At 55.0% G+C, this 23957-nt stretch overlaps 2 protein-coding genes and 1 pseudogene across 2 annotated transcripts; 2 read left to right on the top strand and 1 right to left on the bottom strand.

Annotated features, from left to right (window-relative positions):
* Nucleotides 1-719: 719 nt before the first annotated feature.
* Nucleotides 720-2344, bottom strand: LOC139440656 (tetrapeptide repeat homeobox protein 2-like). The gene is made up of 3 exons (XM_071220513.1): nt 2236-2344; nt 1787-1956; nt 720-1322 (listed from the first exon to the last, which is right to left on the bottom strand). Exons 1-3 carry the CDS (start codon nt 2342-2344, stop codon nt 720-722), a joined length of 882 nt encoding a protein of 293 aa, XP_071076614.1.
* Nucleotides 2345-5647: 3303 nt separating this feature from the next.
* On the top strand, nt 5648-11526 carry LOC128780179 (DNA ligase 1-like). Its single transcript, XM_053917989.2, has 5 exons — nt 5648-5749; nt 7458-7511; nt 8144-8287; nt 11211-11303; nt 11430-11526. Exons 1-5 carry the CDS (start codon nt 5648-5650, stop codon nt 11511-11513), a joined length of 477 nt encoding a protein of 158 aa, XP_053773964.1. The 3' UTR covers nt 11514-11526.
* A 2442-nt stretch (nt 11527-13968) lies between these two features.
* On the top strand, nt 13969-22319 carry LOC128780180 (calcium-binding protein 5-like; annotated as a pseudogene).
* The last annotated feature ends 1638 nt before the right edge of the window (nt 22320-23957 follow it).

Raw genomic sequence — 23957 nt, 5'->3', positions numbered from 1 at the left:
GTCCTATAAATAGGGCGTATTTGAAAATACCTTCCAAAAAGTCAGGCAATAATCCAGCGCTAGAACTGAACCCACATAAATCTGTGCCTAAGCCCATGACGATTAAAATCAAAACACTTTGTAGGGAACCTTTGTAAAATTCTAATGAAGAAAGAAACGATAGACTTAGATTGGATTTTAATTTTTTTAAATTATTTCATTTACTTGGTTTTACACACAGGGTGAGGGAGGGAGAAGGAGCCAGAGGGATACATCCTTGTACAAGAGAAACACGGGTGGGCTGCCTCCTGTACGCCCCCACGTGGCCCTCGACCCGGGCATGGGCCCTGACTGTGAATCAAACGGGCCACCCATCAGTTCCCAGGCAGGCTCTCAATCCACTGAGCCACACCAGCAAGAGCTGAGTGTGATACTTAGACTGTAAATCTCAGCAGCGGACCTCTAACTCCCAAAGTTAGAGAAATACAAGTGGATTCACGCTGCACCAGAGTAACCCACCACCAAGCCCCGCCAGCCCTGCTTCCCGCACCCGCCTGGGCCCACGGTGCTGGAACAGACACCCTGGTCGCCTCTGGTCCCACGGGGTCTGGAGGACGTCGCTGGGACAGATGCCCCGTTAGATCCAGGGACATCCTGGGGTAGGAGTCCTTCCCATCCACAGAGTCCATTCCTTGGTTCCCAGATGGAGGAGGCGAAGAGGAGGGTCCCTCTAACGGGTCTCACAGGGACAGCAGATCCAGGAGATCAATGTCTGGCCAGAGATCCCCGTCGTTTGAGTCCTCAAGACTGACTGGGACCTCGGCTGGAGCTGGAACTGGAGCTGGAGATGCAGCTGGAGCGGCTGCGCCGGGGACCGGATTCTGGGCGTCCTGGGCAGGAGCCCCCCAGGCCTGCAGGGGGCTGGAGGCACTGGATTCCGCTGCTGCAATGCCTCCCAAGGGGTTGTGGAAACCTGAGCCCCCAGGAAGCATAGAGCTGCCGGAGGACTCGGGATCCTCGGGAAACAATAGGTCCCAAAGGGACTCCAAGTCCTCAGTGAACCCAGGACCCGAGGGCAATACCGGGTCCTCGGCGAACCCAGGACCCAAGGACAATACCGGGTCCTCGACGAAACCAGGACCCGAGGGCTGTACTGGGTCCTCAGTGAACCAAGGAGGCGAGGGCAGTACCAGCTCGTCTAGCAACCCAGGTCCCACTGCAGCAGGTGCGGCCCTGGGGACTCCTGGGCCCAGGGACGAGGCGCAGGCTTTCGAGCCAGGCTGCCTGGTTCTGGTTCCTCCCTGCAGCCTAGTCTGTTTGGCCCGGCGGTTCTTGAACCACACCTGGGGTGAGAGGGGACGGGAGCAAGTGTAAGAGGACAGGAGCTTGCAGCACCCACTTTTGCCCAGGGGTGAGGCGGCCCAGGTGAGGAGGGCCACGTGGCCTCACACATCTCCCTCCCCCCACAACCCAGCTTTTGGCTCCTGGGTTCAGTGGCCACAGGCGGGGACACCCAGGGGCCAGGACGCGGTCTGCCCCAGAGCACCCCGGGTTCAGAGAGGCCCTGAGGCCCAGGCATGGGGAGGCTCCGGGGCATCGCTTTGGGGATAATTGCGTTGGCCGGTTTGCACCACACAGGGTGAGGTGGGCTTGGGGCTGGGCCCTGGGTCCACACGGGTGATCCCTTGCTATCGGGGTGACCCCGGGCAGCACTGGGCTCTCTGGCCCCTCGTCCGCCCCACCTGCGGCCCAGAGGGAGGGCAGGCGGCCTGTGGTCTCCAAGCCGTGGGATTGGGTTGGGAGGTACCTGCACTTGCTGTTCCTGGAGGTTCAGCCTGGCCGCCAGGGTCTCGCGCTCTTCGTAGGACGGGTAATGGTTGTTCTGGAAGAACCTCTCCAGCTCATCCCGCTGAACCACACTGTACACCGAGCGCTGCCGTCGCTGCCGCTTTGGGGGCCTTAGGGGCAGCGAGAAGCCTGGAGGAAGAGGAAAATGGTGTCAAAAGAGCCTCACAGACAGTCCCCAGGTAACCCCACCTGGGCCAGGCCCTTGACAGCAGGTGAGGATGGGAGTGGGGGCCGAGGCCAAGGTCGGGGCCGCGCTGTGGGTGCAGCCTGGCATCCAGACCAGCCGCCCAGACCCTCCACCTTCCTGACCCGGCCCCTCACCCGTCTACGCCTCAGTCTCCACATCTTCAAAATGGGCACAAGAACAGCGCCCGCAGCCCGCACAAGCATGCGGGGACCCAGGCTCACGCAGCCTGGCGCCAGGTGGTTCCCGCCTCACCTGCTTCACCACCCTCCACTCGCTGCAGGGAGCCACCCGCACTTGCAGGAGGCTGCGGGTGCCAGGCCCTATTCTCATCACGCTGCTCCCAAATATCCTTCCAGCCCCAAACTCACTAGGCCCTCCCAGACAAGGGGTCCTCTTCTGCACGCCCAAGAGCCCGCTGGCACAGCCTCGGCCCTCCGCCTCTTCTCCCTTCCTGCCTCGGTGGGTCCAGACTCACCCTCCCAAGACCTGGGTTCTTGCATCCTGGATGCTGCTGAGTCTGCCGTGTTTGATGCTCTGTCTTCCAGGTCTGGGCTTTAAATACCCCCGAGTGGGACCTCAGGGTCCTCGGAAACCACCTTCACCCTTGGCCACGCCCCCTCAGGAGACGCATTCCTGGACTAATCCTTTTATTGAGGACCTACTGTGTGTGGGGCCTATCTTGGGGACTGGAACCTGAGAGGCCAGATAGCCTGGGGCTGTAGCTCCGGAACCGGGTGGAGTAAGGTAGGGTGGGGTCAGGTGGGGTGAGGAGTGGCGGGGACTTAACCATTCCTTGGTGGGGGGTAGGCATTGCTGGAAACGTCCCTCCCCGGGTCCAGCCAGTGCCGCGGGCCCACCCTCTCCCTGGCCAGTCCTGGGCGTCCCACCTGCCCCACCACCCAGCAGCCTCCTCCCAGGTGCCCAGAGCCCACGGGCATTTCTCCACGCTGTTGTCCGGTGGTCCCCAGGCCCGGGAGACGGGCAGGGTTCAGACACACTGGCCCTGACCGTGGCGTGAATTCGTAGGGGCTGGTTTTCCTCCCCGGTGGTGGTTCGAGGGGGCCAGGTGGACAGTGAGCCGATGTCGGCCGCGAACGAATGAACCGGGTCTGGTCTGTGTGTCCCTGGTCACTGCATCCAGCCCTTGCGAGCGGTGCAGACCCGCGTGGAAACGTCAGGCCGGGCTCCTCGCCTGTCCAGGGTCTGCTGGGGACTCGGGTCAGGAGACAGTTCAACTCACAGCGCTCACCCCCTGGGGACTTTTATTATCATCGGTGCGAGTGGCGGCTCACTAGGGCTCAAGTACAGAGAGAGACGCGTCGGAGCGATCTGGTGGTTGGGGTCACCTCCCGCGCCCAACCGCGGCTTCCCGGCTCAGGGCGGCTTTCCTAGGTCCTCCCACGGTTCTCCCGCTTCTCGGGAGCGCGCTGGTCGCCAGACCCGAGGCGGGCCCTGATGGCAACGCGGGAAAACCGAGCAATTTCCGTGGTCTGCAACGTGTGACGAGAGGCCCCCTCTCGCTGCTTTCGAAAGGAGATTAAGTGTAACGTTGTGCTGATTCGATGGGCAAAGATGAGGAGAGGGGTCCACCCTGGGCTTGGCGGCTGAGGGGGTGGGGAGGCGCCAGTAAACCTCCCTCTGTCATATTTGGAGGGTGGGTTGTTTCTGCGAGGGACCTGGTGGTATCTGTCCGCGTCCGTCCGCCAACGACTATCAGGAAGACAGCGGAGATGAATCAGTTCTGGCCAGACCCCTAGGCGACCTCATCTTGTGGCAGGACCCTGGTGGGGCCTAGGGGTCCTTTGTCAGGCTAAGCCTGGCTCACAAGGCTCACCGTCGGCGAGCTACAGAACTCCCGGGAGATCAATTCAAACTGAATAAAACATACAGACGTGTTCATTGAGATTTCGCTCCTAATTTTGGCCTGCTACCTCACGCTCTATGCTGGCAAATGCCGCAAGCCATGGCCAGTGCTCGTCAAACAGGTTGACACGCCTATGACCCTGTAACCAGGCTGGGCGGGGGGAGGGGCGGGAAAGCCCTCGGGGATTCGGGAGTGCAGCCCTGTAATGGGCCAGGAAAGGTGTGGGTGGATGGACAAGTTGACAGTTCACAATCGCCAGAAAAGCAAAGACAAACCCAAACCACTATCAACTGGGGAAGGGAGAAACCAAGCCTCGTGTATTCGTGCAACGGAATATTATTCAGCCATGAAAAGGAACGAAATGCTGACCGATTCCGCAAGGCGGGCGAGCCTTCCAACAGGCCACAAAAGGGCGTATAGTGTCCGGCTCTGTTCGCACAAAATCCCGGGACAACTCCCTAGAGGCGGGGGTGGGAATGGTTGCCGGAGGCTGGGGGGAGGGGAAGTGGAGAGTAACTGGTGACAGGTGTGGTTGGGTTGGGTTTCTACCTGGGGTGACTGAAACGTCTTATCGTTGCTGGTGGTGGTGGATGGGAGACTCTGCGGGTGAACTGAAAAACTCTGAATTGCGTGCTTTAAACGGGTGGCTTTTGCGGCAGGGGCATGTAGCAATACCGAGGAAAAGCGGACGTCACGCTCCTTTTCCTGTCCACTGGGCTGATCGGGGTGAGAGCAATGGGTTGCCTGCCGACCCGGCGGGGTGCGGGAGGAGGGAGTGGCCTTCGCTTTCCATCCATGGAGTGTAGGCTGGTGGAGGAATTTCTTCAGGGATGTGGGAGCCTGAGTCAGTTAAGGGGGGATGAAGGATCAGCTGTGGATAGTATCTTTGTCCCAACAGATTTATCATCAAAAGAAAAAATTGCTCTGGGAGAATTCCTGTCCACTGGGAACAGGCACAAATATACACTTTTTGACATATCAGTGAACTGCGTTCATTGAGTTAATTCATGTCTGGGAGCAAGAGAACAATTAAATAATGCTTGGCAACGCCAGACTAATGAACGGTTAAAAGGCGTGAGAAGAGGGACTTTTAGCAACAACTGAAGATTTTCCGCGTGCTGTTCGGGCTGTGTGCCTGGCGGAGGAGGTCTGACTTCCTGTTTCCAGCGGGTTCTGGGTCCTTGGGAGACTTTTGCTCCCTAACTCTGTTGTTTAGAATGAGAAAAGCTCCAGGTGACCGCTAATGATGAGTTGTTGCCAGCGAGTAATGTCTCATTTCTGAGAAGGGACACATTTAATTAGCACATGCAAAAACAAAAAGAAAAGCAAAAACGCATGTATGCAGACACACCTAAGGTATTTGTGCGCACTCCTGGATTCTGCCCCACCCCCATGGTTGACCCACCTCTGGCCCCCAAGACGCACACAAGTGGCAGACGCCTCCCACCCTCTCTGCAAGGAGAGGCGTCACTCCGTGGCGGGGGAGGAGGCGCTCTAACAGGGGGGAGGGGAGGGAGGTCAAGCTGGGCTTTGAAACAATGATGGGCTGCTGAAGAGATGGTAGTCGGCTTCTGGCCTGGCTTTGTCCATTGCGGTTCCTCCCGATGTCTGTAGACATTGCCCTCTGCCTCCTCTTTCTCTCAGAAGTACGGCCGATCCCCCATATTTGTGGATGCCATACTGGGGTGTTCCCTGCTGCCAGGGGGCACGCAAATAGTCTGCCTTCCTGCACTGGAGACACGGGTCCTCTGGGTATATTCAGTGCTGAAATGTTTGCATTTCTGGGCCGGGGGAGGCGGGCCGGCCGCTACGGGGGCTTCCTGCTGGCCTGCTACGATGAAGACAGCGAGGGGCTGCAGGCCATCTGCAAGGTTGGTGCTGGGGGCGTGGCTAAGGCTCAGGCGGGGGTCGATGCCGCTCCCCCTGGGGAGGGCCTCCCCGCAGTGGATAATTCTTTTTTCTCGTTCCTCTTCACTTTTTCTGATCCTATAAAGTAACTCTTGCTTCACATAGAAAAGTGGGCTGGTATAGAAAGATGGGAGGAAGCTGTGTCGCTTAGGAATTGAGTTCAGATAACAGTGGCTTATGTGAGAGAAGAATTTCTTTTTCTCTTGTGTAATGAGAAGTCTAGAAGGGGGCAGGCAGCTCTTCAGTGTCATTAGGGACCCAGGCGGCTTTCCCCACAATGGTTTTTGTCATAAGCTTCAGGCCTCTTCTGCACAAGGTGGCTGCAGAAGCTCCAGCCACCACAGCCACACATGCTCGGCCCATAGGCAGAGGGAGAACAGGCTGCCTGAGTCAGCCTTAGCCAGTGAGCAACTTCTGCTACTTCTGCTTAAGTTGCATGGGTTGGAACCTTGCTCTGCAGCCCAGCCCTGCTGCAAGGGAGCCTGGGAAATGTAGGGGTTTTTCATTTTGTTGAAAGCCACACACATTGTTGATCTAACAGATTTGGGGCTTTTGCCACAGAAACAGAATATCACCCACAATTCCACTGCCAGAGGGAACCCCTAATCACTTTTAAGGGAATGCTTTTTTCAAAATTTTTATCTTTTTAAGATTTTATTTATTTATTTTTAGAGAGAGTGGAAGGGAAGGAGAGAGAGGGAGAGAAACATCAGGGTGTGGTTGCCTCCTGTGCACCCTCTACTGGAGACCTGGCCCACAGCCCAGGCATGTGCCCTGACTGGGAATCGAACCGGCACCCTTTGGTTCACAGCCTGCGCTCAGTCCACTGAACCACACCAGCCAGGACAGGAATGCTTTATTTTTATAAAATTGTGTTCCTTCTCTACAAGTAATTCTGTTTCCTGCTTTTGGCCCTACAAGTACTGTGTTTTCCACACTGTCAGATGTGTTTGAGTCACAGTGATGAGGAATGTGAGCGGGTTTTCACGCGCCATCCAGGACCCTTACGAACGAGGCGCTGAGAGCTCCGTGAGAGTCCCGTGTAGCCGGGCCGTTCCTGAACCACCCCTGCGGGTGCCTGGTCGTTGTTGCGGCCTTGTTCTTGTGAACCGGTCCGCAGGTTGCGTGTGCTCACTCACGGCCGTGGTAGGAGTGATTTTACATTTCACAATTGTCTGTGGCCACCCGTCTGTCACCATTTTACGTTATTTACTTAGAATAGTTTTCTGCGGGAGCCGCTGCCTGGACAAAAGGTGGGAAATTTTACAGCTGCCGGTACAGAAGTTGTCCGTCTTGCTCTTGTGCCGGCACCAGGGAATATTCTTTAGCCTTTTGCGTTGGTGGGCGAGAGAAAACTCTTGGTGGTGTTCAGGTTGGACATGACAGCAGTTACGGGGCGGGCGGGATGTCGGGGGCCCCAATACCGAGACTTCCGGGCCAGGGAGACGGAGCAGGAGGAGCAGGCACGGTGGCCCAGATGGTAGGTCCCCACATCCAGGGTGTGTGAAGGGGTAGGCTGGGTGCTCAGCACCCCGGCCCTTCCTCAGTGGCTTCTGTGGGTGCTGCCGAGGCTGGAGCGGGGTGGGGGCCACTGGTGTACAGATTCCGGTCCTCAGGGGCGGGAGCAGGGAGGCAGTGCCCAGCCTCTGACCCTCCCTGCCCTTCCCGCAGCTTGGCACCGGCTTCAGTGATGAGGAGCTGGAGGAGCACCACCGGAACCTCCAGGTGAGCGGTGCAGCGCACTCTCCGTGCGTGTGGGGCTCCCAGCCTCACTGACTCGTTTCGGGGCTCAGGGTACAGACAGGGCAGTGGACAGTGAGCCGGCTTTGGAGCCCAGCCGGTCCTGGTTCAAGTCCCAGCTGTGCTGGCCACTAGCCAGTGACACCAGTCAGGGACCGGGGGGCAGTCGTGGGGCAGGGCGCTGTTGCAGGGTTCCCTGAGTCAGTCCGTAGGGTGCTAGCTGAGCCCTTATTACTAAGTGGGAGTGTTTGTGGTCACAGGTGTTCGGGTGTGACTGTCCTTCTGTGTGCTGGTGTCTCTGGTTCTGTTTCTGTTCATTCTGTGGTTCTCTCTCTCTCTCTCTCTCTCTCTCTCTCTCTCTCTCTCTTTCTCTCTGGGTCTCTGTCCCTCTCTGTATCTCTGTTAGTCTTTAATTTCTTGTCTCAGTTCCTGGGGTCTCCATCTTTCATTTCTTCCCTCCTCCCATTTCTCCCCACCCCCATCCCTGACTTCATACTTTGAGTGTCTGTGTGTCTGTCTGTCTTCCCCGCCCCGTGGTTTTACTTCCCAACCCCCAACCCTCAGCCTTGACTCTGAGACCCAAGACCCTCTCTTCCATCTCCCGCCGCTCACTACAGGCCTTGGCGCTGTCCACCCCGCGCTCCTACGTCCAGGCAGATGGTGCCGTGGCCCCCGACCACTGGCTGGAGCCCCGCATGGTGTGGGAGGTCAAGTGCGCCGACCTCTCCCTCTCCCCGATCTACCCTGCAGCCCGGGGCCTGGTGAGTGGCCAGGGCTGGGGTAGACCCTCCAAAGGAATTCAGATGGGAGAGTGGTGGTCTGCCCTTCCTGGGTGATGATTGGGAAAACTCGAGCTTGCGTTTTATTTGGGTGTCAGATAATGGGGTCAAAAATCTCATGGTTTTTTTTTTTTTTTAAAGAAATGCCCGAGGGGAGAACCAAGATGGCGGCGTAGGTAGACACACTGCGCCTCCTCGCACAACCAGAACTGACAGAGAATCGAACAGCAAGGGGGACCAACACCAAGAAAATAGAAAATAACCATTCATCCAGACTGGTAGGAGGGGCGGAGACGGGCACCGGGGTGGAGAGGACTCGCGTGGCTGTGGCGGGACTGAGACTGGCAGAGTGTGGGACAAATGGCGCAGGCAGTCCGAGCACTAGCAGACCCCGCGGCCCCACATCTGCGCAGATAAACCCAGAGGGCCGGACTCAGAGGGGCGGAGAGTGGGGCAGGCAGAGCAGCGGGTAGCACCCGGCGGCACCAAATTCGCCCACAGATAAACCTGACGAACGGCGGGCAATGAAGCAGACCATGTAACCCAGGGCTCCAGCTCCAGGAAATAAAGCCTCAAACCTCTGATTGAAAGCGCCCCCGGGGGTTGGGGCAGCAGCAGGAGAGACTCCCAGCCTCACAGGAGAGGTTGTTGGAGAGACCCACAGGGGCCTAGAGTGTGCACAGGCCCACTTACTCGGGAACCAGCACCAGAGTGGCCCAGTTTGATTGTGGGTAGCGGAGTGAAAGATTGAAAGCCGGAGGACAGTGAGGCCGGCGCCATTGCTCCCGCTCGGCCCCTCCCCCACGTACAGCGCTCGGCCCCTCCCCCACATACAGCGTCACAGCTCAGCGACCAGCGTTACCCCGCCCTGGTGAACACCTAAGGCTCCGCCCCTTAAAGTAACAGAAGCGCCAAGACAAAAAAAAAAAAAAATGGCCCAAATGACAGAACACTTCAAAGCTCCAGAAAAAATACAACTAAGCGACGAAGAGATAGCCAACCTATCGGATGCACAGTTCAAAGCACTGGTTATCAATATGCTCACAGACTTGGTTGAATCTATTCGAAAAACAGATGAAAAAATGAAGCCTATGCTAAGAGAAACAAAGGAAAATGTACAGGGAACCAATAGTGATGAGAAGGAAACTGGGACTCAAATCAATGGTGTGGACCAGAAGGAAGAAACAAACATCCAAATAGAAAAGAATGAAGAAACAAGAACTTGGAAAAATGAGGAGAGGCTTAGGAACCTCCCGGACACCTTGAAACGTTCCCACATCCGAATTATAGGGGTGCCAGAAGGAGAAGAGGAAGAACAAAAAATTGAAAACTTATTTGAACAAATAATGAAGGAGAACTTCCCTAATCTGGCAAAGGAAATAGACTTCCGGGAAGTCCAGGAAGCTCAGAGAGTCCCAAAGAAGCTGGACCCAAGGAGGAACACACCAAGGCACATCATAATTACATTACCCAAGATTAAACGCAACGACCTACATCCAAGATTACTGTATCCAGCAAAGCTATCACTTAGAATGGAAGGGAAGATAAAGTGCTTCTCAGATAAGGTCAAGTTAAAGAAGCTCATCATCACCAAGCCCTTATTATATGAAATGTTAAAGGGAGTTACCTAAGAAAAAGAAGATCAAAAATTGGAACAGTAAAAATGACAGCAAACTCACAGTTATTAACGGCCACACATAAAACAAAAACGAGAGCAAACTAGGCAAACAACTAGAACATGAGGGTTGTCATTAAGTGAGTGGGAGGGGGAGAGAGGGGGAAAGGTACAGAGAATAAGTAGCATAGATGATAGGTGGAAAATAGACAGGGGGAGGGTAAAAATAGTGTAGGAAATGTAGAAGCCAAAGAACTTATAAGTATGACCTATGGACATGAACTATAGGGGGGGAATGTGGGAGGGAGGGGGTGGGCAGGATGGAGTGGAGTGGGGGGGGAAATGGGACAACTGTAATAGCATAATCAATAAATATATTAAAAAAAAAGAATAAATAAACTTTTAAAAAGCAAAAAAAAAAAAAAAAAAAAAAAAAAAAGAAATGCCCGAGGGGTAGAAAGAAACAATGAAGGGGCTCTGTTTCCTATCATAGCCTCACACTCGTCTCTGCAGTAGTTTTTGAAAACAGTTCTTCTAACTGGAAGCTTATGGCACAACCGGCGACCAAGTTGTAAATCCCTTCCCTCACAAGCGGCTCAGTCCTCCCCCGCTACAGCGGCAGGCGCCCGCTGCCCCACAATAGGGTGGCTCCAGCCTCCTCCCTCAGGAGAACCGGGGTCACGTTTACCAGGGGACTTCCTCTGGGCTCTCTTCTCATCCCTCAAAACCTAGCAGATGCTTTTCTGGTTAGAAGCGGACTTCCATTTAGAGGTTTTGGAGAACTCGTGTTTTGGATCAAATTTCTTTCCTGTGTCTTCTCATTGGCGAAGTCAGGGTCCCCGGCTCGCACGTCATGGAGCAGGGCACAGGCGCCTGTCCCCACAGAAACGCTGCACAGCCCCGGTGGACGATGGGGAACAGAGTCCCAGGGAGCTTCGGCACCTGGCCTTGGGCCTCACGGCCCTGGGAGTTGGGAGTTGGGACTTGACACCCCCCCACCCCCCCTTCTGGCTCCAGGGTCCACACCCTGACTCCGCTGCTGTGCCTCTCGGCCCCAATACTACTAACCACTGTCACGGCTGGCGTTTCTTACACTTCCCGTGCGCCAGCTAGGGCCCGAGGTCTTCACTACCTTCTGTAATCCTCGCAGCAGCCCGTTGCTGAGCCCCACTGTGGGCCCCACTGTGGGCATCACAGGTACGGGAGCGGGGAGGGGGTGTTGTCAGGGAGCTGTTCGTGAGGACTGAGGGCGGGACCCTGGAGGTGCCCATCGTCCCCCTGCCTCCCCAGGTGGACAGTGAGAAGGGGATCTCCCTTCGCTTCCCTCGGTTTATTCGTGTCCGTGAAGACAAGAAGCCAGAGGCAGCCACCACCAGTGCCCAGGTGAGGCCCCAGGGAGGGGGCAGGCTTGCCTGGTGGGGCCAGCTTCCCGGAGAAGTGGGCGCTGGCCCAGGATGGCAGGCGGGCGGGCAGCCCCTGGCTCTGACCACCTCCGGCCCCTCTCCCCAGGTGGCCTGTCTGTACAGGAAGCAGAGTCAGATCCACAACCAGCAAGGTGCAGACGCAGACTCCGACCGGGAGGACTTCTACTAGACCCTGGGCAGCGCAGGGCAGCCGGGGCGGGCCCCCCGGGGACAGCCCTCTGGGGAGCAGACCCCGAGTGCAGTCACAGTGCGCGGGTCTGTGTGTAGGGGGGGGGTGGTTTAAGCTGGGGGGGTTCTTCAGTCATTTTTCTGTCAATAAATAATTATTAACACCTACTGTGTGTCAGGGTCTGTGCTGAGCCCTGGGGTGCGCTCTGTGAGTTCACGCTCGGCTAGCGTGTGACAGCACCAGGCCCGACTGTCTGAGCCAGCGCCTCCAGCACAGCTTTCTGCAGGGACGGAAATATCTTCCGTCCGGCTGTGCAGTGTGACAGCCAGCAGCCACCGGCAGCTGGTGAGCACTTGAAATGTGGCCGGTGCCCTGGCTGGTGGGGCTCAGTGGATTGAGTGCCTGCTTTCAAACCGAGGGGTCACCAGTCCAATTCCCAGTCTGGGCACACGCCTGGGGTGCGGGCCAGGTCCCCAGCTGGCAGCGCACAAGAAGTGAACACACATCGATGTTTCTCTCCCTCTCTCCTTCCCTTCCTGTCTCTCTAAAAATAGATAAATAAAATCTTTTTTTTAAAAAAAAGGAAAAGAAATTGTTGAAACCAGTCCAGGGTGATGATGCTTGGCGCAGGCTCTGGGGCGGTGTCTGCAGTCCACACGTGCATATAAATGAAGTCGCTTTCCACATGACACGTTGCTGATGGTGTTCATTTCGATCACCTGATTCAGGTAGCGTCCGCCTGGTTTCCCCACTATGAAGCAACTCTCCTTTGAAATTGGTATTTTGTAAGGGGGTATTTGAGCTATGCAGATATCATCACACTTTCCACTGATTTTTAAAACAATCCGTGTGGACTCCTGGTTTCCTACCTTACCCGGTATAATTTGATATTACTTTGACTTTCAAACCGCCCCTGACGTGCCCAATGGCACTCCTTCGAGCTGCCCTCTGTCCCCGAAACAGCATTCCCGCTTTATGGCAGGACGGGGTGTTCTGGGCTCACCTCCCACTTCCTGCTCCAGATGCCTGATCTGAGGTTTCTCCCAGGAGTCTGGCTTCCTTCCAGCAGAGAGTGGGGTTCAGGGGTCAAGACCTGGAGGAGAGAGGTCATCAACAGCAGGATGCTGTGTCCTCTGACAGCTGGAGGTCAGACGTCCAAGTTGCCTGCACACACAGCGGCCGGGAATCCCTGACCCTCACCTCCCAGCACCATGGAGCTCCCCCCTTCCCTGCTCCTGACTTCCCGTTCCAACTGAGAACACGGACTTCATTGTCCTTAACACAATCCGCGCGTGGAGCCAGCCTCCCTTCTCCATCGCCATCCCCTCTGCGGGGACACCTTTCTCGCCCTGACCTGGCTTCAGCGCCCTCCACCGTGCCACCCCCACGAGTGGACGTCCTCGTACACACCCCCATGCCAGGCGAGGACACCTGCGTCGCGCCCCCCTCACTCAGCTCCTGCCCCAGTGTGCACCCCAGGCTGCCCGCCCACCCGCCCTTGGTTCATCCTTCCCAGGCCGCAACCCGCGGGCCGGGCTGCCCCTCTGTGGGGACACCTCCCTCACTCCAAACCTGATGTGAGCTCTGGCTGGCCGCAATGTTGCCCCCGCCCAGTCCTCTCCCACCCTCAGGCCCTCCTTGGGCTCTGACACCAGCATGGCCTCTCACGTGACCCCCGCACCAGCATAGCTGCCTGCCTTGCTCCCACCTCTCCCCTCCCCTGACCCCAGATCATTCGGGATGAAAGGAAGGGAAGAGATGAGCAGGGATGTGCTAATACCAACCTCTTAGCCGCTACACACTCCTCCTTCCTGGGGTCAGACTGTCACCTAATTCCCACGGCCTGCTCATTGGTGCACTTTCCTGACTTCCTCAACAGCTCCTTGAGACCTAACTAAAGGTGCCCACTGGAACCAAACAGCCCTGGCCCTGCCGCTGCCTAATTCCAAAAGCTTAAAGCAAGCGACTTCACGGCTCACAGCCTCCGTGTCCTCATCTGTAACATGGGAATGACAGTGATCCCGACCTCGCGAGCAGTTCTGAGGATTAAATGGCATCAGGAACGCAGAGCCCTTTGCACAGGGCAGGGCGCGCAGCAAGCTCTGCGAAGTCTTGCCGTGGGACGTCCTCGCGGTGTCCGCGCGCGCAGAGGCCCGCAGAGGCCCGCAGAGGCCAGCAGAGGCCGGGTCTCGAGTGAGCCCTCGTCACCCTTGCTGGAGCGCCGAGTGAAGGAACGGACGCCCTCCGCTCTAATCCCCACTCTTTAAACTCTTTCCAATTCCATGCTGCTAATAAAACGTCAGAGCCTGACACCGGCTGCCCCTCCCGGCTCGCTCAAGCCAGATGGGGAGGCAGGAACCCCTGTGACCCCTCCCCGTCCCTCCCGTCCCGAGGAGAGATTTCCCGCCCAGCTGTCACAGCTCTGGGACACAGGGACCGAGGGAGAGGCCAGGAGAGGCAGGAAGGGTTGGCAGAAAAGTGGTAAGAGAAGGAGATAAGGAGGCTGAGCAACCGAGGGGGCTGAGAAGGAGGGGACCCATCTAGAGATCAGTGCGTGCTGCCCGGCCCCTCTATGCAGTTCCCCATGGGCCCCGCCTGCATCTTTCTGCGGAAAGGCATCGCTGAGAAACAGCGGGTGAGGTGGGGGACACTGGGGACGGGTGGCGGGCAGGGCCAGGGGAGCTGGACCCGTGAGGAAGAGAAGGGGCGGGATGGGCGCAGGGAACGAGGGGAACAGGCTGGGGGAGCGTAAGTTAGGAAGGCAGGAGAATCTGGGGAGCGCGGTGGGGACTTGGCGGCTCCGCCAAACGGGTGAGGGTGAAATTGGGAGTCAGGCGCTAAAGGAGGGAGGTGAAGGGGGTGAAAAAATGAAGGAGGAACTGGGGTGATATCAGTACGGGCGACCGTCATCAGTTTTCTACATGGACAGCCACCCGTACTGGCGGTGGTGACGATGGTGATGGTGATGATGATGATGGGATGATGACGATGATGGCTGCCACTTACGAAGTCATTGCTGTGCGCCCAGCCCTGGGCAAAGGGCTCTGATGTCATTTAACCCTCAGAACTGCTCGCGAGTCGGGAACACTGTCATTCCCATGTTACAGATGAGGACACGGAGGCTGTGAGCCATGCAGTCGCTTGCTTTAAGCGTATGTGATTAGTCAGTGGCAGAGCCAGATCTGTTTGGTTGCAATGGGCATCTTTGTCCGTCTTTAAATCAAATAATAATAATTAGCCCTGGCTGGTGCGGCTTAGATTGAGCACAGGCCTGTAAACTAAAGGTTCATGGGTTGGATTCCCAATGAGGGCACATGCCTGGGTTTCAGGCCAGGTCCCCAGTAGAGGGCGCCCCAGGCAACCACACATTGATGTTTCCATATACTGATGTTTCTTTCCCCTTCTTTCTCCCTTCCTTCCCCTCTCTAAAAATAAATAACTACAATCTTTAAATAATAATAATTATAGCAATAGAGGGAGGAGCTATAGGGGGACGGGGATAATAAGAAAAGAGGCTAGGGAAGGGCTCCAAGGGTAAAGGGAAACGGGTGAAAGAGGCCGGAGGTTGGTGGAATTCCCCAGGTGTGGGGCCTCATAGCCAAGCCTGTCCCTTCAGGTATGCCGCGAGTGGGTGGCAGCAAAAATGATTGCAACTTCTTAAAGCTTTTAGGAATTGGTCGTGTGGCCCCAACCACCCCTCCGGATGCGGCTGACACTGGCCCCCACACAAGGGCGACGCCAGCTCTTGGGAGAAAGACTCCATGGGCTCCGTCCGTGGTGGAGAGAATTCTGACCTGGGAGTCAGGGGCCCTGAGTTCAAATCACAGCACCCGCTGCAGCTGGCTTGCTGCATGCACTGTGAGCTGTGTGACCTTGGGCAGGTTCCTTAGCCTTCCTGCTCCTCAGCTTCCTCTTAAATGAGACGGGAATGGTGTTCGGATTGACATCACAGAGCGGTGCTGAGGTTTAAACAGAAAGATTATGGAAGCTGCCCGGCTCGGTCAGCGCTCTGAACCTGTCGCTGGGATTGTGAGGTTCACTTTCTTCCTCTGCAGCAGGAGGGGGTGGATTGGATGGCAGAGGAGAGGGATCAAGGCTCAGGGATGGGAGAGAGGAAGTGAGAGGCGTACGGGGGAGCAAGGATTGGAGGAGGAAGAGGAAAGGGTGGGAGAACGTGGGGACATGTTTGGAGAACTAACTGCACGTTGGACCCCTGACCCCTCTCCAAATTCCATCTCCCGCGCATTCCCCGCCAGGAACGACCGCTGGGACAAGATGAGATCGAAGGTAACACTCTCCTCCCCAAATGCCCCCACATCACCACCCACCCGCTCGCTGTCTCTGCCCCTTTGTGCATCTCAGTGTGAGTCCCCTGACCTGAAAATTTCACATCGCTCTCTTTTCGCTCAACCGTGATTTTGCGGAACTCTTTCTCATGGCGGTGTAGGCACTTCCCAGTCTTTAGAAGGCATGCCCACCCCCGAGTGTCTCAGAGACCCAGGAGGGACACGTTAGTTTTAAGATGAATCCAAGATTATTGGTTTTTCTGTCGATGGTTTGGGCATTTCCCATAACTTATTTTCACCCAACACTTTGAAGGACTTCAATGCTGTTGTTTGGAGGCCTCAGGAATCATTTGTCTTCTAACACATTTCGTACATCATTCCTTATTGAAATTTTGATTTTAAAAAATGTGTTCTCCTGTGAGTAATCTCTAGTCTGTGCCTCACCGGTGGTTTCAAGGGATGCCACTCTTCCCCATTGACGGTTTCAAGTTCCTCCATAGCTCTCTCCTAACTTTCAGAGCTTCGGGAGGCGTTTCTTGAGTTCGACAAGGACCGAGATGGGTTCATCTCTTGTAAGGATCTGGGAAATCTCATGAGGACAATGGGCTACATGCCCACAGAGATGGAGCTGGCTGAACTGGGCCAGCAAATCCGCATGAACCGTGAGCCGGGGAGTGGGAGGAAGCACTGGGGCAGGGGAAGGCGAAGAGTGTAATTGGTGAGGATACACAGGCTGAGAGTAGAGGTGGAGACAGGGAGGAGGGTGAGAGGGACTAGAGGTCTGGAAGGAAACGGATCAGCATATACGTAGGGAGGCAGCATTTGAAGAGGTTGAAACGGTGACTCAGAGGTAGATTGGGTTCAAGTCCCAGGTCTATTATTTGCTAATTGTGGTCATTTTGAAAAAGTGGCGTTAACACCCACTCTCGAGTCTCAACTTCCCCATCTGTCGAGTGAAAACGATATCACTCCTTACTGAAGGGGATTGTGGGAAGGAAGGGATAAAGGCGCTCACGCAGGTCAAGGCTTAGCCTCCAGTAAATGCGTGTTAAAGGTTGGTCGTAACATCACCGCTCAGACTCACCAGGACCACAAGACCTGCTGTTGATGCAGGAAACAAACTTGGCCTTGGGGGTAACGTTGGTGAGTCATGTTGCAGAGGATGGGTCTTCTTAGCGGCAACCAGAGCTGATTTTGAGATGAAATTTGGGATAACATTTGTATTGGGTTTGCTTCTGGGCCTGTTACTGAGGGAACAAGGCTGAATGCAAGGACGGGGTAGGATTCGTATCTGGAAGAGACGCTGGTGCTCATTTAGTTCATACCCTTCCTTCTATAGACCTACAGTGAGGGAGCGTAGGTGTGAGCCAATGACGGGATTGATTCCAGGTTACTCGGACAGTTAGGTACTGCCGCCCGTGTGCTCGCTCCCGTTCAGATTCGGGAGACGAGAGGGCTTGAGGTGGCCGAGAGGGAAAGCCCCAGAAGGCAGAGCCTGGAGAAGAGCTATGTCTTGAGCAGACATGATGGGCAGAGTGAGGGAATGGAGGGTAGGGACCTACAGAATCTCACTAGACCTCCTTCCCCCTCCTCAGTGGGGGGCCGTGTGGACTTTGACGACTTTGTGGAGCTGATGGCCCCAAACTGCTTGCGGAAACGGCGGGGATGATCGGCGTCCAGGAGATGCGCGAGGCCTTTAAGGAAGTGAGTTGAGAGAGTTTCACAATGCTGGTGGGGGCTGACGGAGACCCAGAGGTCCCTGATTAGTCATGGGCAGCACCCACCCAAACCAGCTTTATTTCCTCACTCTGGTGGCATTCGTAGGAAAGGAAAAGAACCTATGCCAAGCTCTTGCAATGGACGGGGTCCTCCCCCTATTTTATCCAATGTGACCCTCACAAGTGAGGGTAGGGGTTAGTGTTCACTGACCTGACCCTCATACATGAAGAAACTGAGGCTCACAGAGATTACAGATCTCACCCAAGATTCTGCAGTCTCCAGAACACATTAGGGCCACACACCTTCCAGCCTGTAATAAGAAGACGGAATCCAAACGTGAGATCCCAGGTGGGAACTCAAAGATCATGTGGTTTAACACACTTGTTGAAGACATGCTTTAAAAATGAGATCCAGCCCTGGCTGGTGTGGCTCAGTGGATTGATTGCCAGCCTGTGAACCAAAGGGTCGTCGGTTCAATTCCCAGTCAGGACACATGCCTGGGTTGTGGGCCAGGCCCCTCAGCTGGGGGCATGCAATAGGCAACCGCACAGTGATGCTTCTCTCCCTCTCTTTCTCCCTCCCTTCCCCTCTCTCTCCCTCTCTTTCTCCCTCCCTTCCCCTCTCTCTAAAACGAAATAAATGAAATCTTAAAAAAAAGTGAGATCCAGGCAGTGCGGGATGGGAGACTTGCTGAGGTTCACTTCTATCCCCTGATAAAATGCTTTGCTCACTCAGAGAGCTTCCAACTCTGTGAGACAAAAAGAAAGAATAGGACAGAGTTTGGAAAGAAAGACCTTGGAGCCAGGGAAACATGGGTCTGAAACCAGGAGATCTCCACCTACTGGCTGTGGGATCGGCTCTCCCAGTTCCACAGAAAGGCCTGGAGCGGCAGCATCCCACCGAACTTCCTGTGGTCATGGAAACGCTCCGTCCTAGCCGGTAGCTGCCGGCCACTTCACTGTGGCAATCGAGCCTTTGAAATATGACGAGTATGACTGAGGACCTGAAATTTTAATTTTATCTACTTTTGATTAATTTCACTTGTCATTTATTTAATTCCCATGTAGATTCAGTTGACTATAAATTCAATTTGTTTCAATTTTAAAAGAATACTCGATGCAATTACTGGCAAACATTTGCGGAGAACAACTTGGGTGTGCGCGTCTCCCTTCTGAGTACAAATTTTGTGAAGCCTACGCACAGACTAGGTGTTTCTGACAACATTTGGTGTCTGAACTGAGAAAGGCTATAAGCGCCCAGCACACTCCAGAGGCAGCTCAGTCTCCTTAGCTCAGGAGGCCCTGTGGGCCGAGTTGGGTGACTAAGCACGTTAAGTACGTACTGCACTGCGTACGCCCTCGGTGTGGAAGTGCGCTGAGCCTGAGAAACCCAGTCTGTGGGAAGAGAAGGTAACACAACTCACTCATAATTTTACAACTGATTGCATGCTGAAGTGGTAATATTTTTGAAATATGGGGTTAAATAAAATCAATGATTAAAATTAATTTCGTTTGTTCCTTTTAACTTAAAAAAATTGTTTTTTAAAACACTCATCCAGAGATATGTTTATTGACTTTATAAAGAAAAGCAGGGAGGGAGAGAGGGAAACATCGATTGGTTGCCTCCCACCCGTGCCCCAGCTGGGGCTGGAACCTGCAGTCCTCTCGTGTATGGGATGGTGCTCCAACTGACCGAGCCGCCTGGCCAGGGCGTATTATTATTATTATTATTGTTATTATTATTATTCATTATTGCTAATACAGTTGACCCTTGGACAACATGAGTTTGAACAGCACGAGTCCACTTATATGCGACTTTTCTTCAATAAACATATTGGAAAAGTTTTTGGTGATTTGTGACAATTTGAAAACCTCACAGATGAACCTTGTGATTTTCTGCATACCCACTTTCTTCCCTCTGGTCTGCTCCGTGGTAAGAACACAGTGCAAAACACACGCAACATGGAAAATGCGTGTTAATGGACTGGTGTATGTTATCAGTGAGGCTTCTGGTCAGCAGTAGGCAGTTCATCGTTGAGTTTGGGGGGGGTTGTCAAAAGTTATAGGTGAATTTTTGACTGCACAGGGGGTTGACGCCCCTTGCCTCCGAGTCATTCGAGGGTCAACCGCATCGTCCCCCTTCTGCCCCTGTTCAGTTTGACACCAACGGCGACGGGGAGATCACCCTGGGAGAGCTGCGGCAGGCCATGCAAAGACTTCTGGGGGAGCGGCTGACCGCCCGGGAGATCGCCGAGGTTGTCCAGGAAGCCGATGTGAATGGGGACGGCACTGTCAACTTTGAAGGTGACGCTTTCCACTCCAACACCCCGTGTGACTTTCCAAGTCGGCTGTCCCTTCTCACCTGTCCTCCAGTTTTAGGTTGGGAGGGGGGCGGGAGGGCAGCAGGGTTGGGAAGGGTTTTTATTGCAGCCCTTTCTGCCCACGTCATTTCAAAGACCTCAGGGTCTCTCCCTGCCTTGTTCCTGCCCCTGGCTGCTGCTGGGAACACCGTGTCCAGGACCACAATCCTGTGCGTGCTGGGGCAGGACTCACGTCCACCTCCCCTGGTCCCTTTGTGTTCACTAGGCACCTTTGTCATTGGAACAAAATGTCCCATCAGAAGATCATACTGGTTAGTAGCTGAGACTCTGGGGTCAGATTCACGGGGTTCAAATTCAGTCTCTTACTAACTCCGTGGCCTTGACCTATGGCTTGTTCACTGTAACTGTTGGTTTTCACATCTGCAAAATGGGGTAATGACGATACCTTTCTCCGGAAGTTCTGGAAGAAGTTGAAAGGAATCATATGCCACCTCTCCTTGTCCTCACTCCTGTCGCCATTCTGTCTGGAGCACCCTTTTCTCTTTCTGCTGGCTAACTCTTAGCTGTGCTCCTGGAAGGCGTTCCCACCTCGCAGACCGGGCTCGGTGACCCCATAACCCCCGTGCAGGCCTCTGCAGTAATCCTGACCCACGGCGTCACGATGGCTTATGTTAGTTTATAGCCTGTTTCCTCCTGGGCCACCGACTCAGTCTTTCACCATGTCCCCAGTCCCCAGCCCAGAGTAACTGGATTGAGTGACTGGAGGAATGAAAAAGCCTGGAGACCCAGGTGGGTGGGGGCGGAGGCCGTTTTTGTGGGAGACAAGGTGGGCACATCAAGTTCTCCTTAAGACACTCTCTGGTCCAAAAATCGTAGCATCTGACGGCTGCCTGAAGACCCAAGTCCAGATTCTTAGTCTGAGGTTCAAGTACATCAGAGACCCGACCCCGTCCCTTCACCGTATCTTCTGTGACCACCCTGTGAACTCCCACATCCTGGTGCACCCTGGGCACGTGCTCTGCTCTCCCCAGCTTCTGTCCCCTTCTACCCGGTGTGTCCCTTCCACACACCACACCCTTCCCAGACCATAGGGACCTTATCCATCCCTCGGGAATTGATGCCAGTGAGCCCTCTGCTGAGAAGCGCCCCTTTGTCCTTAGCTGGGTGTATTAGTCCCAGCGCTGGGGTCGTACAGATCTTCCTCTTCCTCCCCCCAAGGAAGCTACCGCTGCAGGCCTGGGTGTGTCGGCTGTGTCTGCCTCCTAGGCTGTGAAATCCTGGGAGGTGGGACGTGAGGGGTCTTCCCTGAACCGTCTCTGCTCGAGAACTCCCAATGCTTAGTCCACATTTGTTGCATCGCTGCGACGTAGCCAGCGTTGTGGGTGCTGCTGGGTCTGGCCAGGCTCGGCGGTGCCGTGGGCATCAGTGAAGCTCTGGAAGAGGCAGGACATAGACCGTAGCGGAGACAGAGCCTCAGGCCCACCACGGGCAGGGGAAGGACAGACCGACCTCAAGAGCTGGGCGGGACCAGTAAGTTCAGGGGACGCGGGGTCCCAGCAAAGTCAGAACAACCTGCGTTCATTCCGGGGCTCGCCATTCATCCCCCACTCGACCTCATTGGTCAGCCTCACTGGCCTTGGCTTGCTCATCTGCGACATGGTGCCTACCCCTCTAGGATGGGTTGCAATGGTGAAATGAGGCACTTGTCATTATTATTTACTGAGCACTTACTGTGACTTATAAGCATTATATTGTTTAACCATCTCACAAACCATATGAGGTGGCTTCTCATTGTATCGATGAAGAAATCAAGGCACCGAGAAGCCGAGTAATTTCCCAAGGATCACCCGCCCTTCCCGACACGTAGGAGAGACACAAAAAGGTAAGGTCGCTGCTGTTACGAACAGACACCTCACCAGGGGCTTTTCTTCACAGAGTTTGTGAAGATGATGTCTCGCTGAGGAGGTTCGGAAACCCCAGTCTCTCCCCACCTGGTGGATCAAGCGTTTGTGGAGGACTGAACCCCTAAAAGGGGGGAGGGGTGTGGGGACTGGAGAGGTTAGGCTGACAGAGCTTTGCCAGGATTGGGGCGGGGGAAGGGCATTACATCTCTAGAACTAGATTAAGGAGGAAGAATCTACATATGGAAATGGGAATGGGACTGGGGTCCAGTTGCTGTTGCAAAAATCCCGAAGACTCACAGCATCTTTTGAGTTCATGTAATCGTAAGTCCCTATGACCAGTCCATCTCTTCCCCAGCTTCCTCTTGCATTAAAATAGTCTATTCTGTTAGATTCAAAAAGTTCATCAGCCCTGGCTGGTTTGGCTCAGTGGAAGGAGCGCAGGCCTGAGAACCAAAGGCTCACTGGTTCATTCCCAGTCAGGGCACATGCCTGGGTTGCAGACCAGGTCCCCAGTAGGGGGCGCACAAGAGGCAACCACGCATCAATGTTTCTCTCCCTCTCTTTCTCCCTCCCTTCTCCTCTGTCTAAAAATAAATAAAGAAAGAAATCTTAAAAAAAAAAAAAGTTCATCACAGCCCTGGCCAGGTGGGCCGGTTGGCTGGAGCGTCGTCCCCTACACCAAAGTGTTGCAGGTTCAATCCCAGTCCGGGCACCTACCTAAACTGTGGGTTCCATCCCTGGTCAGGGCGCACACGAGGAGGCACCCATCGATGTTTCACTCTCTCTCTCCCCTGTCCTCTCTCTCTAAAATCAATAAACATATCCTCGGGTGAGGATTTTTTTTTTTAAAGCCAAACATAGTTCTACCTCCCCCCTTCCTACTCCATCTGCCTCAAACACCTCCCTCTGTTTCCTTCTCTGGGCAGCAGGGAGGTGCACCAGCCAGGGGGTGAGCCACAGGGTACTGGGTGAGACTGTGCTTGGAAACGGTTCATTCAACAGGCATGAGAGGGAGCTCACCCCGCTCCTCCTTGATTTCCTGGAGGCTCAGTCTGCTCTTTCCCCTCTGGCTTCCTACCTCCTTCTCCCCGTGTAAGATACTCAGGCCACTGAATTAAACCACAAATCGGGATTATCAAGGTTTAGGACAAGCTGATCCCCAGGGAATTAATCCCCTGCAAAATGTCATTGTGCAGAGAGAGAGAGAGAGAGAGAGAGAGAGAGAGAGAGAGAGAGGGGATGGGAGCATGCAAATCCTGGGCTCAGCCAGGTTCCCCGAAGCCCTTGCTGGAAGCCCCCTGCCCTCACGCTGTCTGCCTGGGCCATGGGGCGGGGCAGAGGAGGGGATGGGGAGAGATTCCTCCTGGTCCCTGGGAGTCGACTCCATCCCCAATGACTGCGCTGCACAACTGGAGGCCACCTTCCTCCTCACCTCTACCTGGGAGCAGGCCACCTCAGCAATGCCAAGGTCCCCCAAATCAAGAGTTCAGTTCATGCCTTCCTCCAAGGTTTTCTCACTTTTGAAACCCCTGAGGTAGATGTATAGGGTGGCTCATCGGGTTCAACGGCTGCGTTCCACAGACTCAAAGCTTCAGTTTAAAGAAGATGGGATCAGACCAATGTACATCCTGGCCCCTTACTGTGGCCTCTCCTTATTGTCACCGTCACCATCCCGAGTCCATTTCATGTCAAGCTTCCTACCAGCATTCCCTTTCCCCTTCCCTTTCCCCTCCGTCCACCCTTCGTTCCTTCAACCGCGTCCTAGGAGCTGCTAGCTCTGCACACACATTGATATTTCGCTCCCTCTCTTCCTCCTCCCTCCCCCTCTCTAAATAAATAAATAAAATCTTTAAAAAGGAGAGAGGGAGCAGCCCAGATCAGGAAGATACTATGAGGAAGACAAAGTGGGGTGGTGAGGTACCACGAGATTTGGGGGAGGAGCCCCGCGTGGTTGTAGAAGGCTGTACTTCCTTCCCAGGGCCCCGGGGCTGCCAGTCTGATCTGCCCACCGGGAGTCTCCCCAACGCCGTCACCGTCACCAGCGTTTCTGTCCCCGCGCACGCACACCCCTCACCATCTCTCTCATTCCAGGAGGCCGGAAGGGCAGCCCGAGTAAATTGGGGGCTCCTTTATTGGTGGCTAGGCCCCATGCTCCCTCTGCGTTTCACAAGTGACCACGTGCTTAAGCAAGATTGTGGACAGGGTATTTCGAAAG

Source organism: Desmodus rotundus, unplaced genomic scaffold (assembly GCF_022682495.2).
Source record: "Desmodus rotundus isolate HL8 unplaced genomic scaffold, HLdesRot8A.1 manual_scaffold_91, whole genome shotgun sequence".
NCBI lineage: Eukaryota > Metazoa > Chordata > Mammalia > Chiroptera > Phyllostomidae > Desmodus > Desmodus rotundus.
Note: the sequence above shows the minus strand (reverse complement) of the source record. Positions and strands in the feature narration are given on the sequence as shown.

Excerpts from the sequence above, each read along its gene's own strand:
- LOC128780179 (XM_053917989.2), top strand. The coding sequence starts at position 5,648 with ATGTTTGCATTTCTGGGCCGGGGGAGGCGGGCCGGCCGCTACGGGGGC. Across the intron at positions 7,512-8,143 it reads AGCACCACCGGAACCTCCAG|GCCTTGGCGCTGTCCACCCC; the intron begins GTGAGCGGTGCA and ends CGCTCACTACAG. Across the intron at positions 11,304-11,429 it reads CAGCCACCACCAGTGCCCAG|GTGGCCTGTCTGTACAGGAA; the intron begins GTGAGGCCCCAG and ends CCCTCTCCCCAG.
- LOC139440656 (XM_071220513.1), bottom strand. The coding sequence starts at position 2,344 with ATGAGAATAGGGCCTGGCACCCGCAGCCTCCTGCAAGTGCGGGTGGCT. Across the intron at positions 1,957-2,235 it reads ACCACCTGGCGCCAGGCTGC|GCTTCTCGCTGCCCCTAAGG; the intron begins GTGAGCCTGGGT and ends CTCTTCCTCCAG. Across the intron at positions 1,323-1,786 it reads TCCAGGAACAGCAAGTGCAG|GTGTGGTTCAAGAACCGCCG; the intron begins GTACCTCCCAAC and ends CTCTCACCCCAG.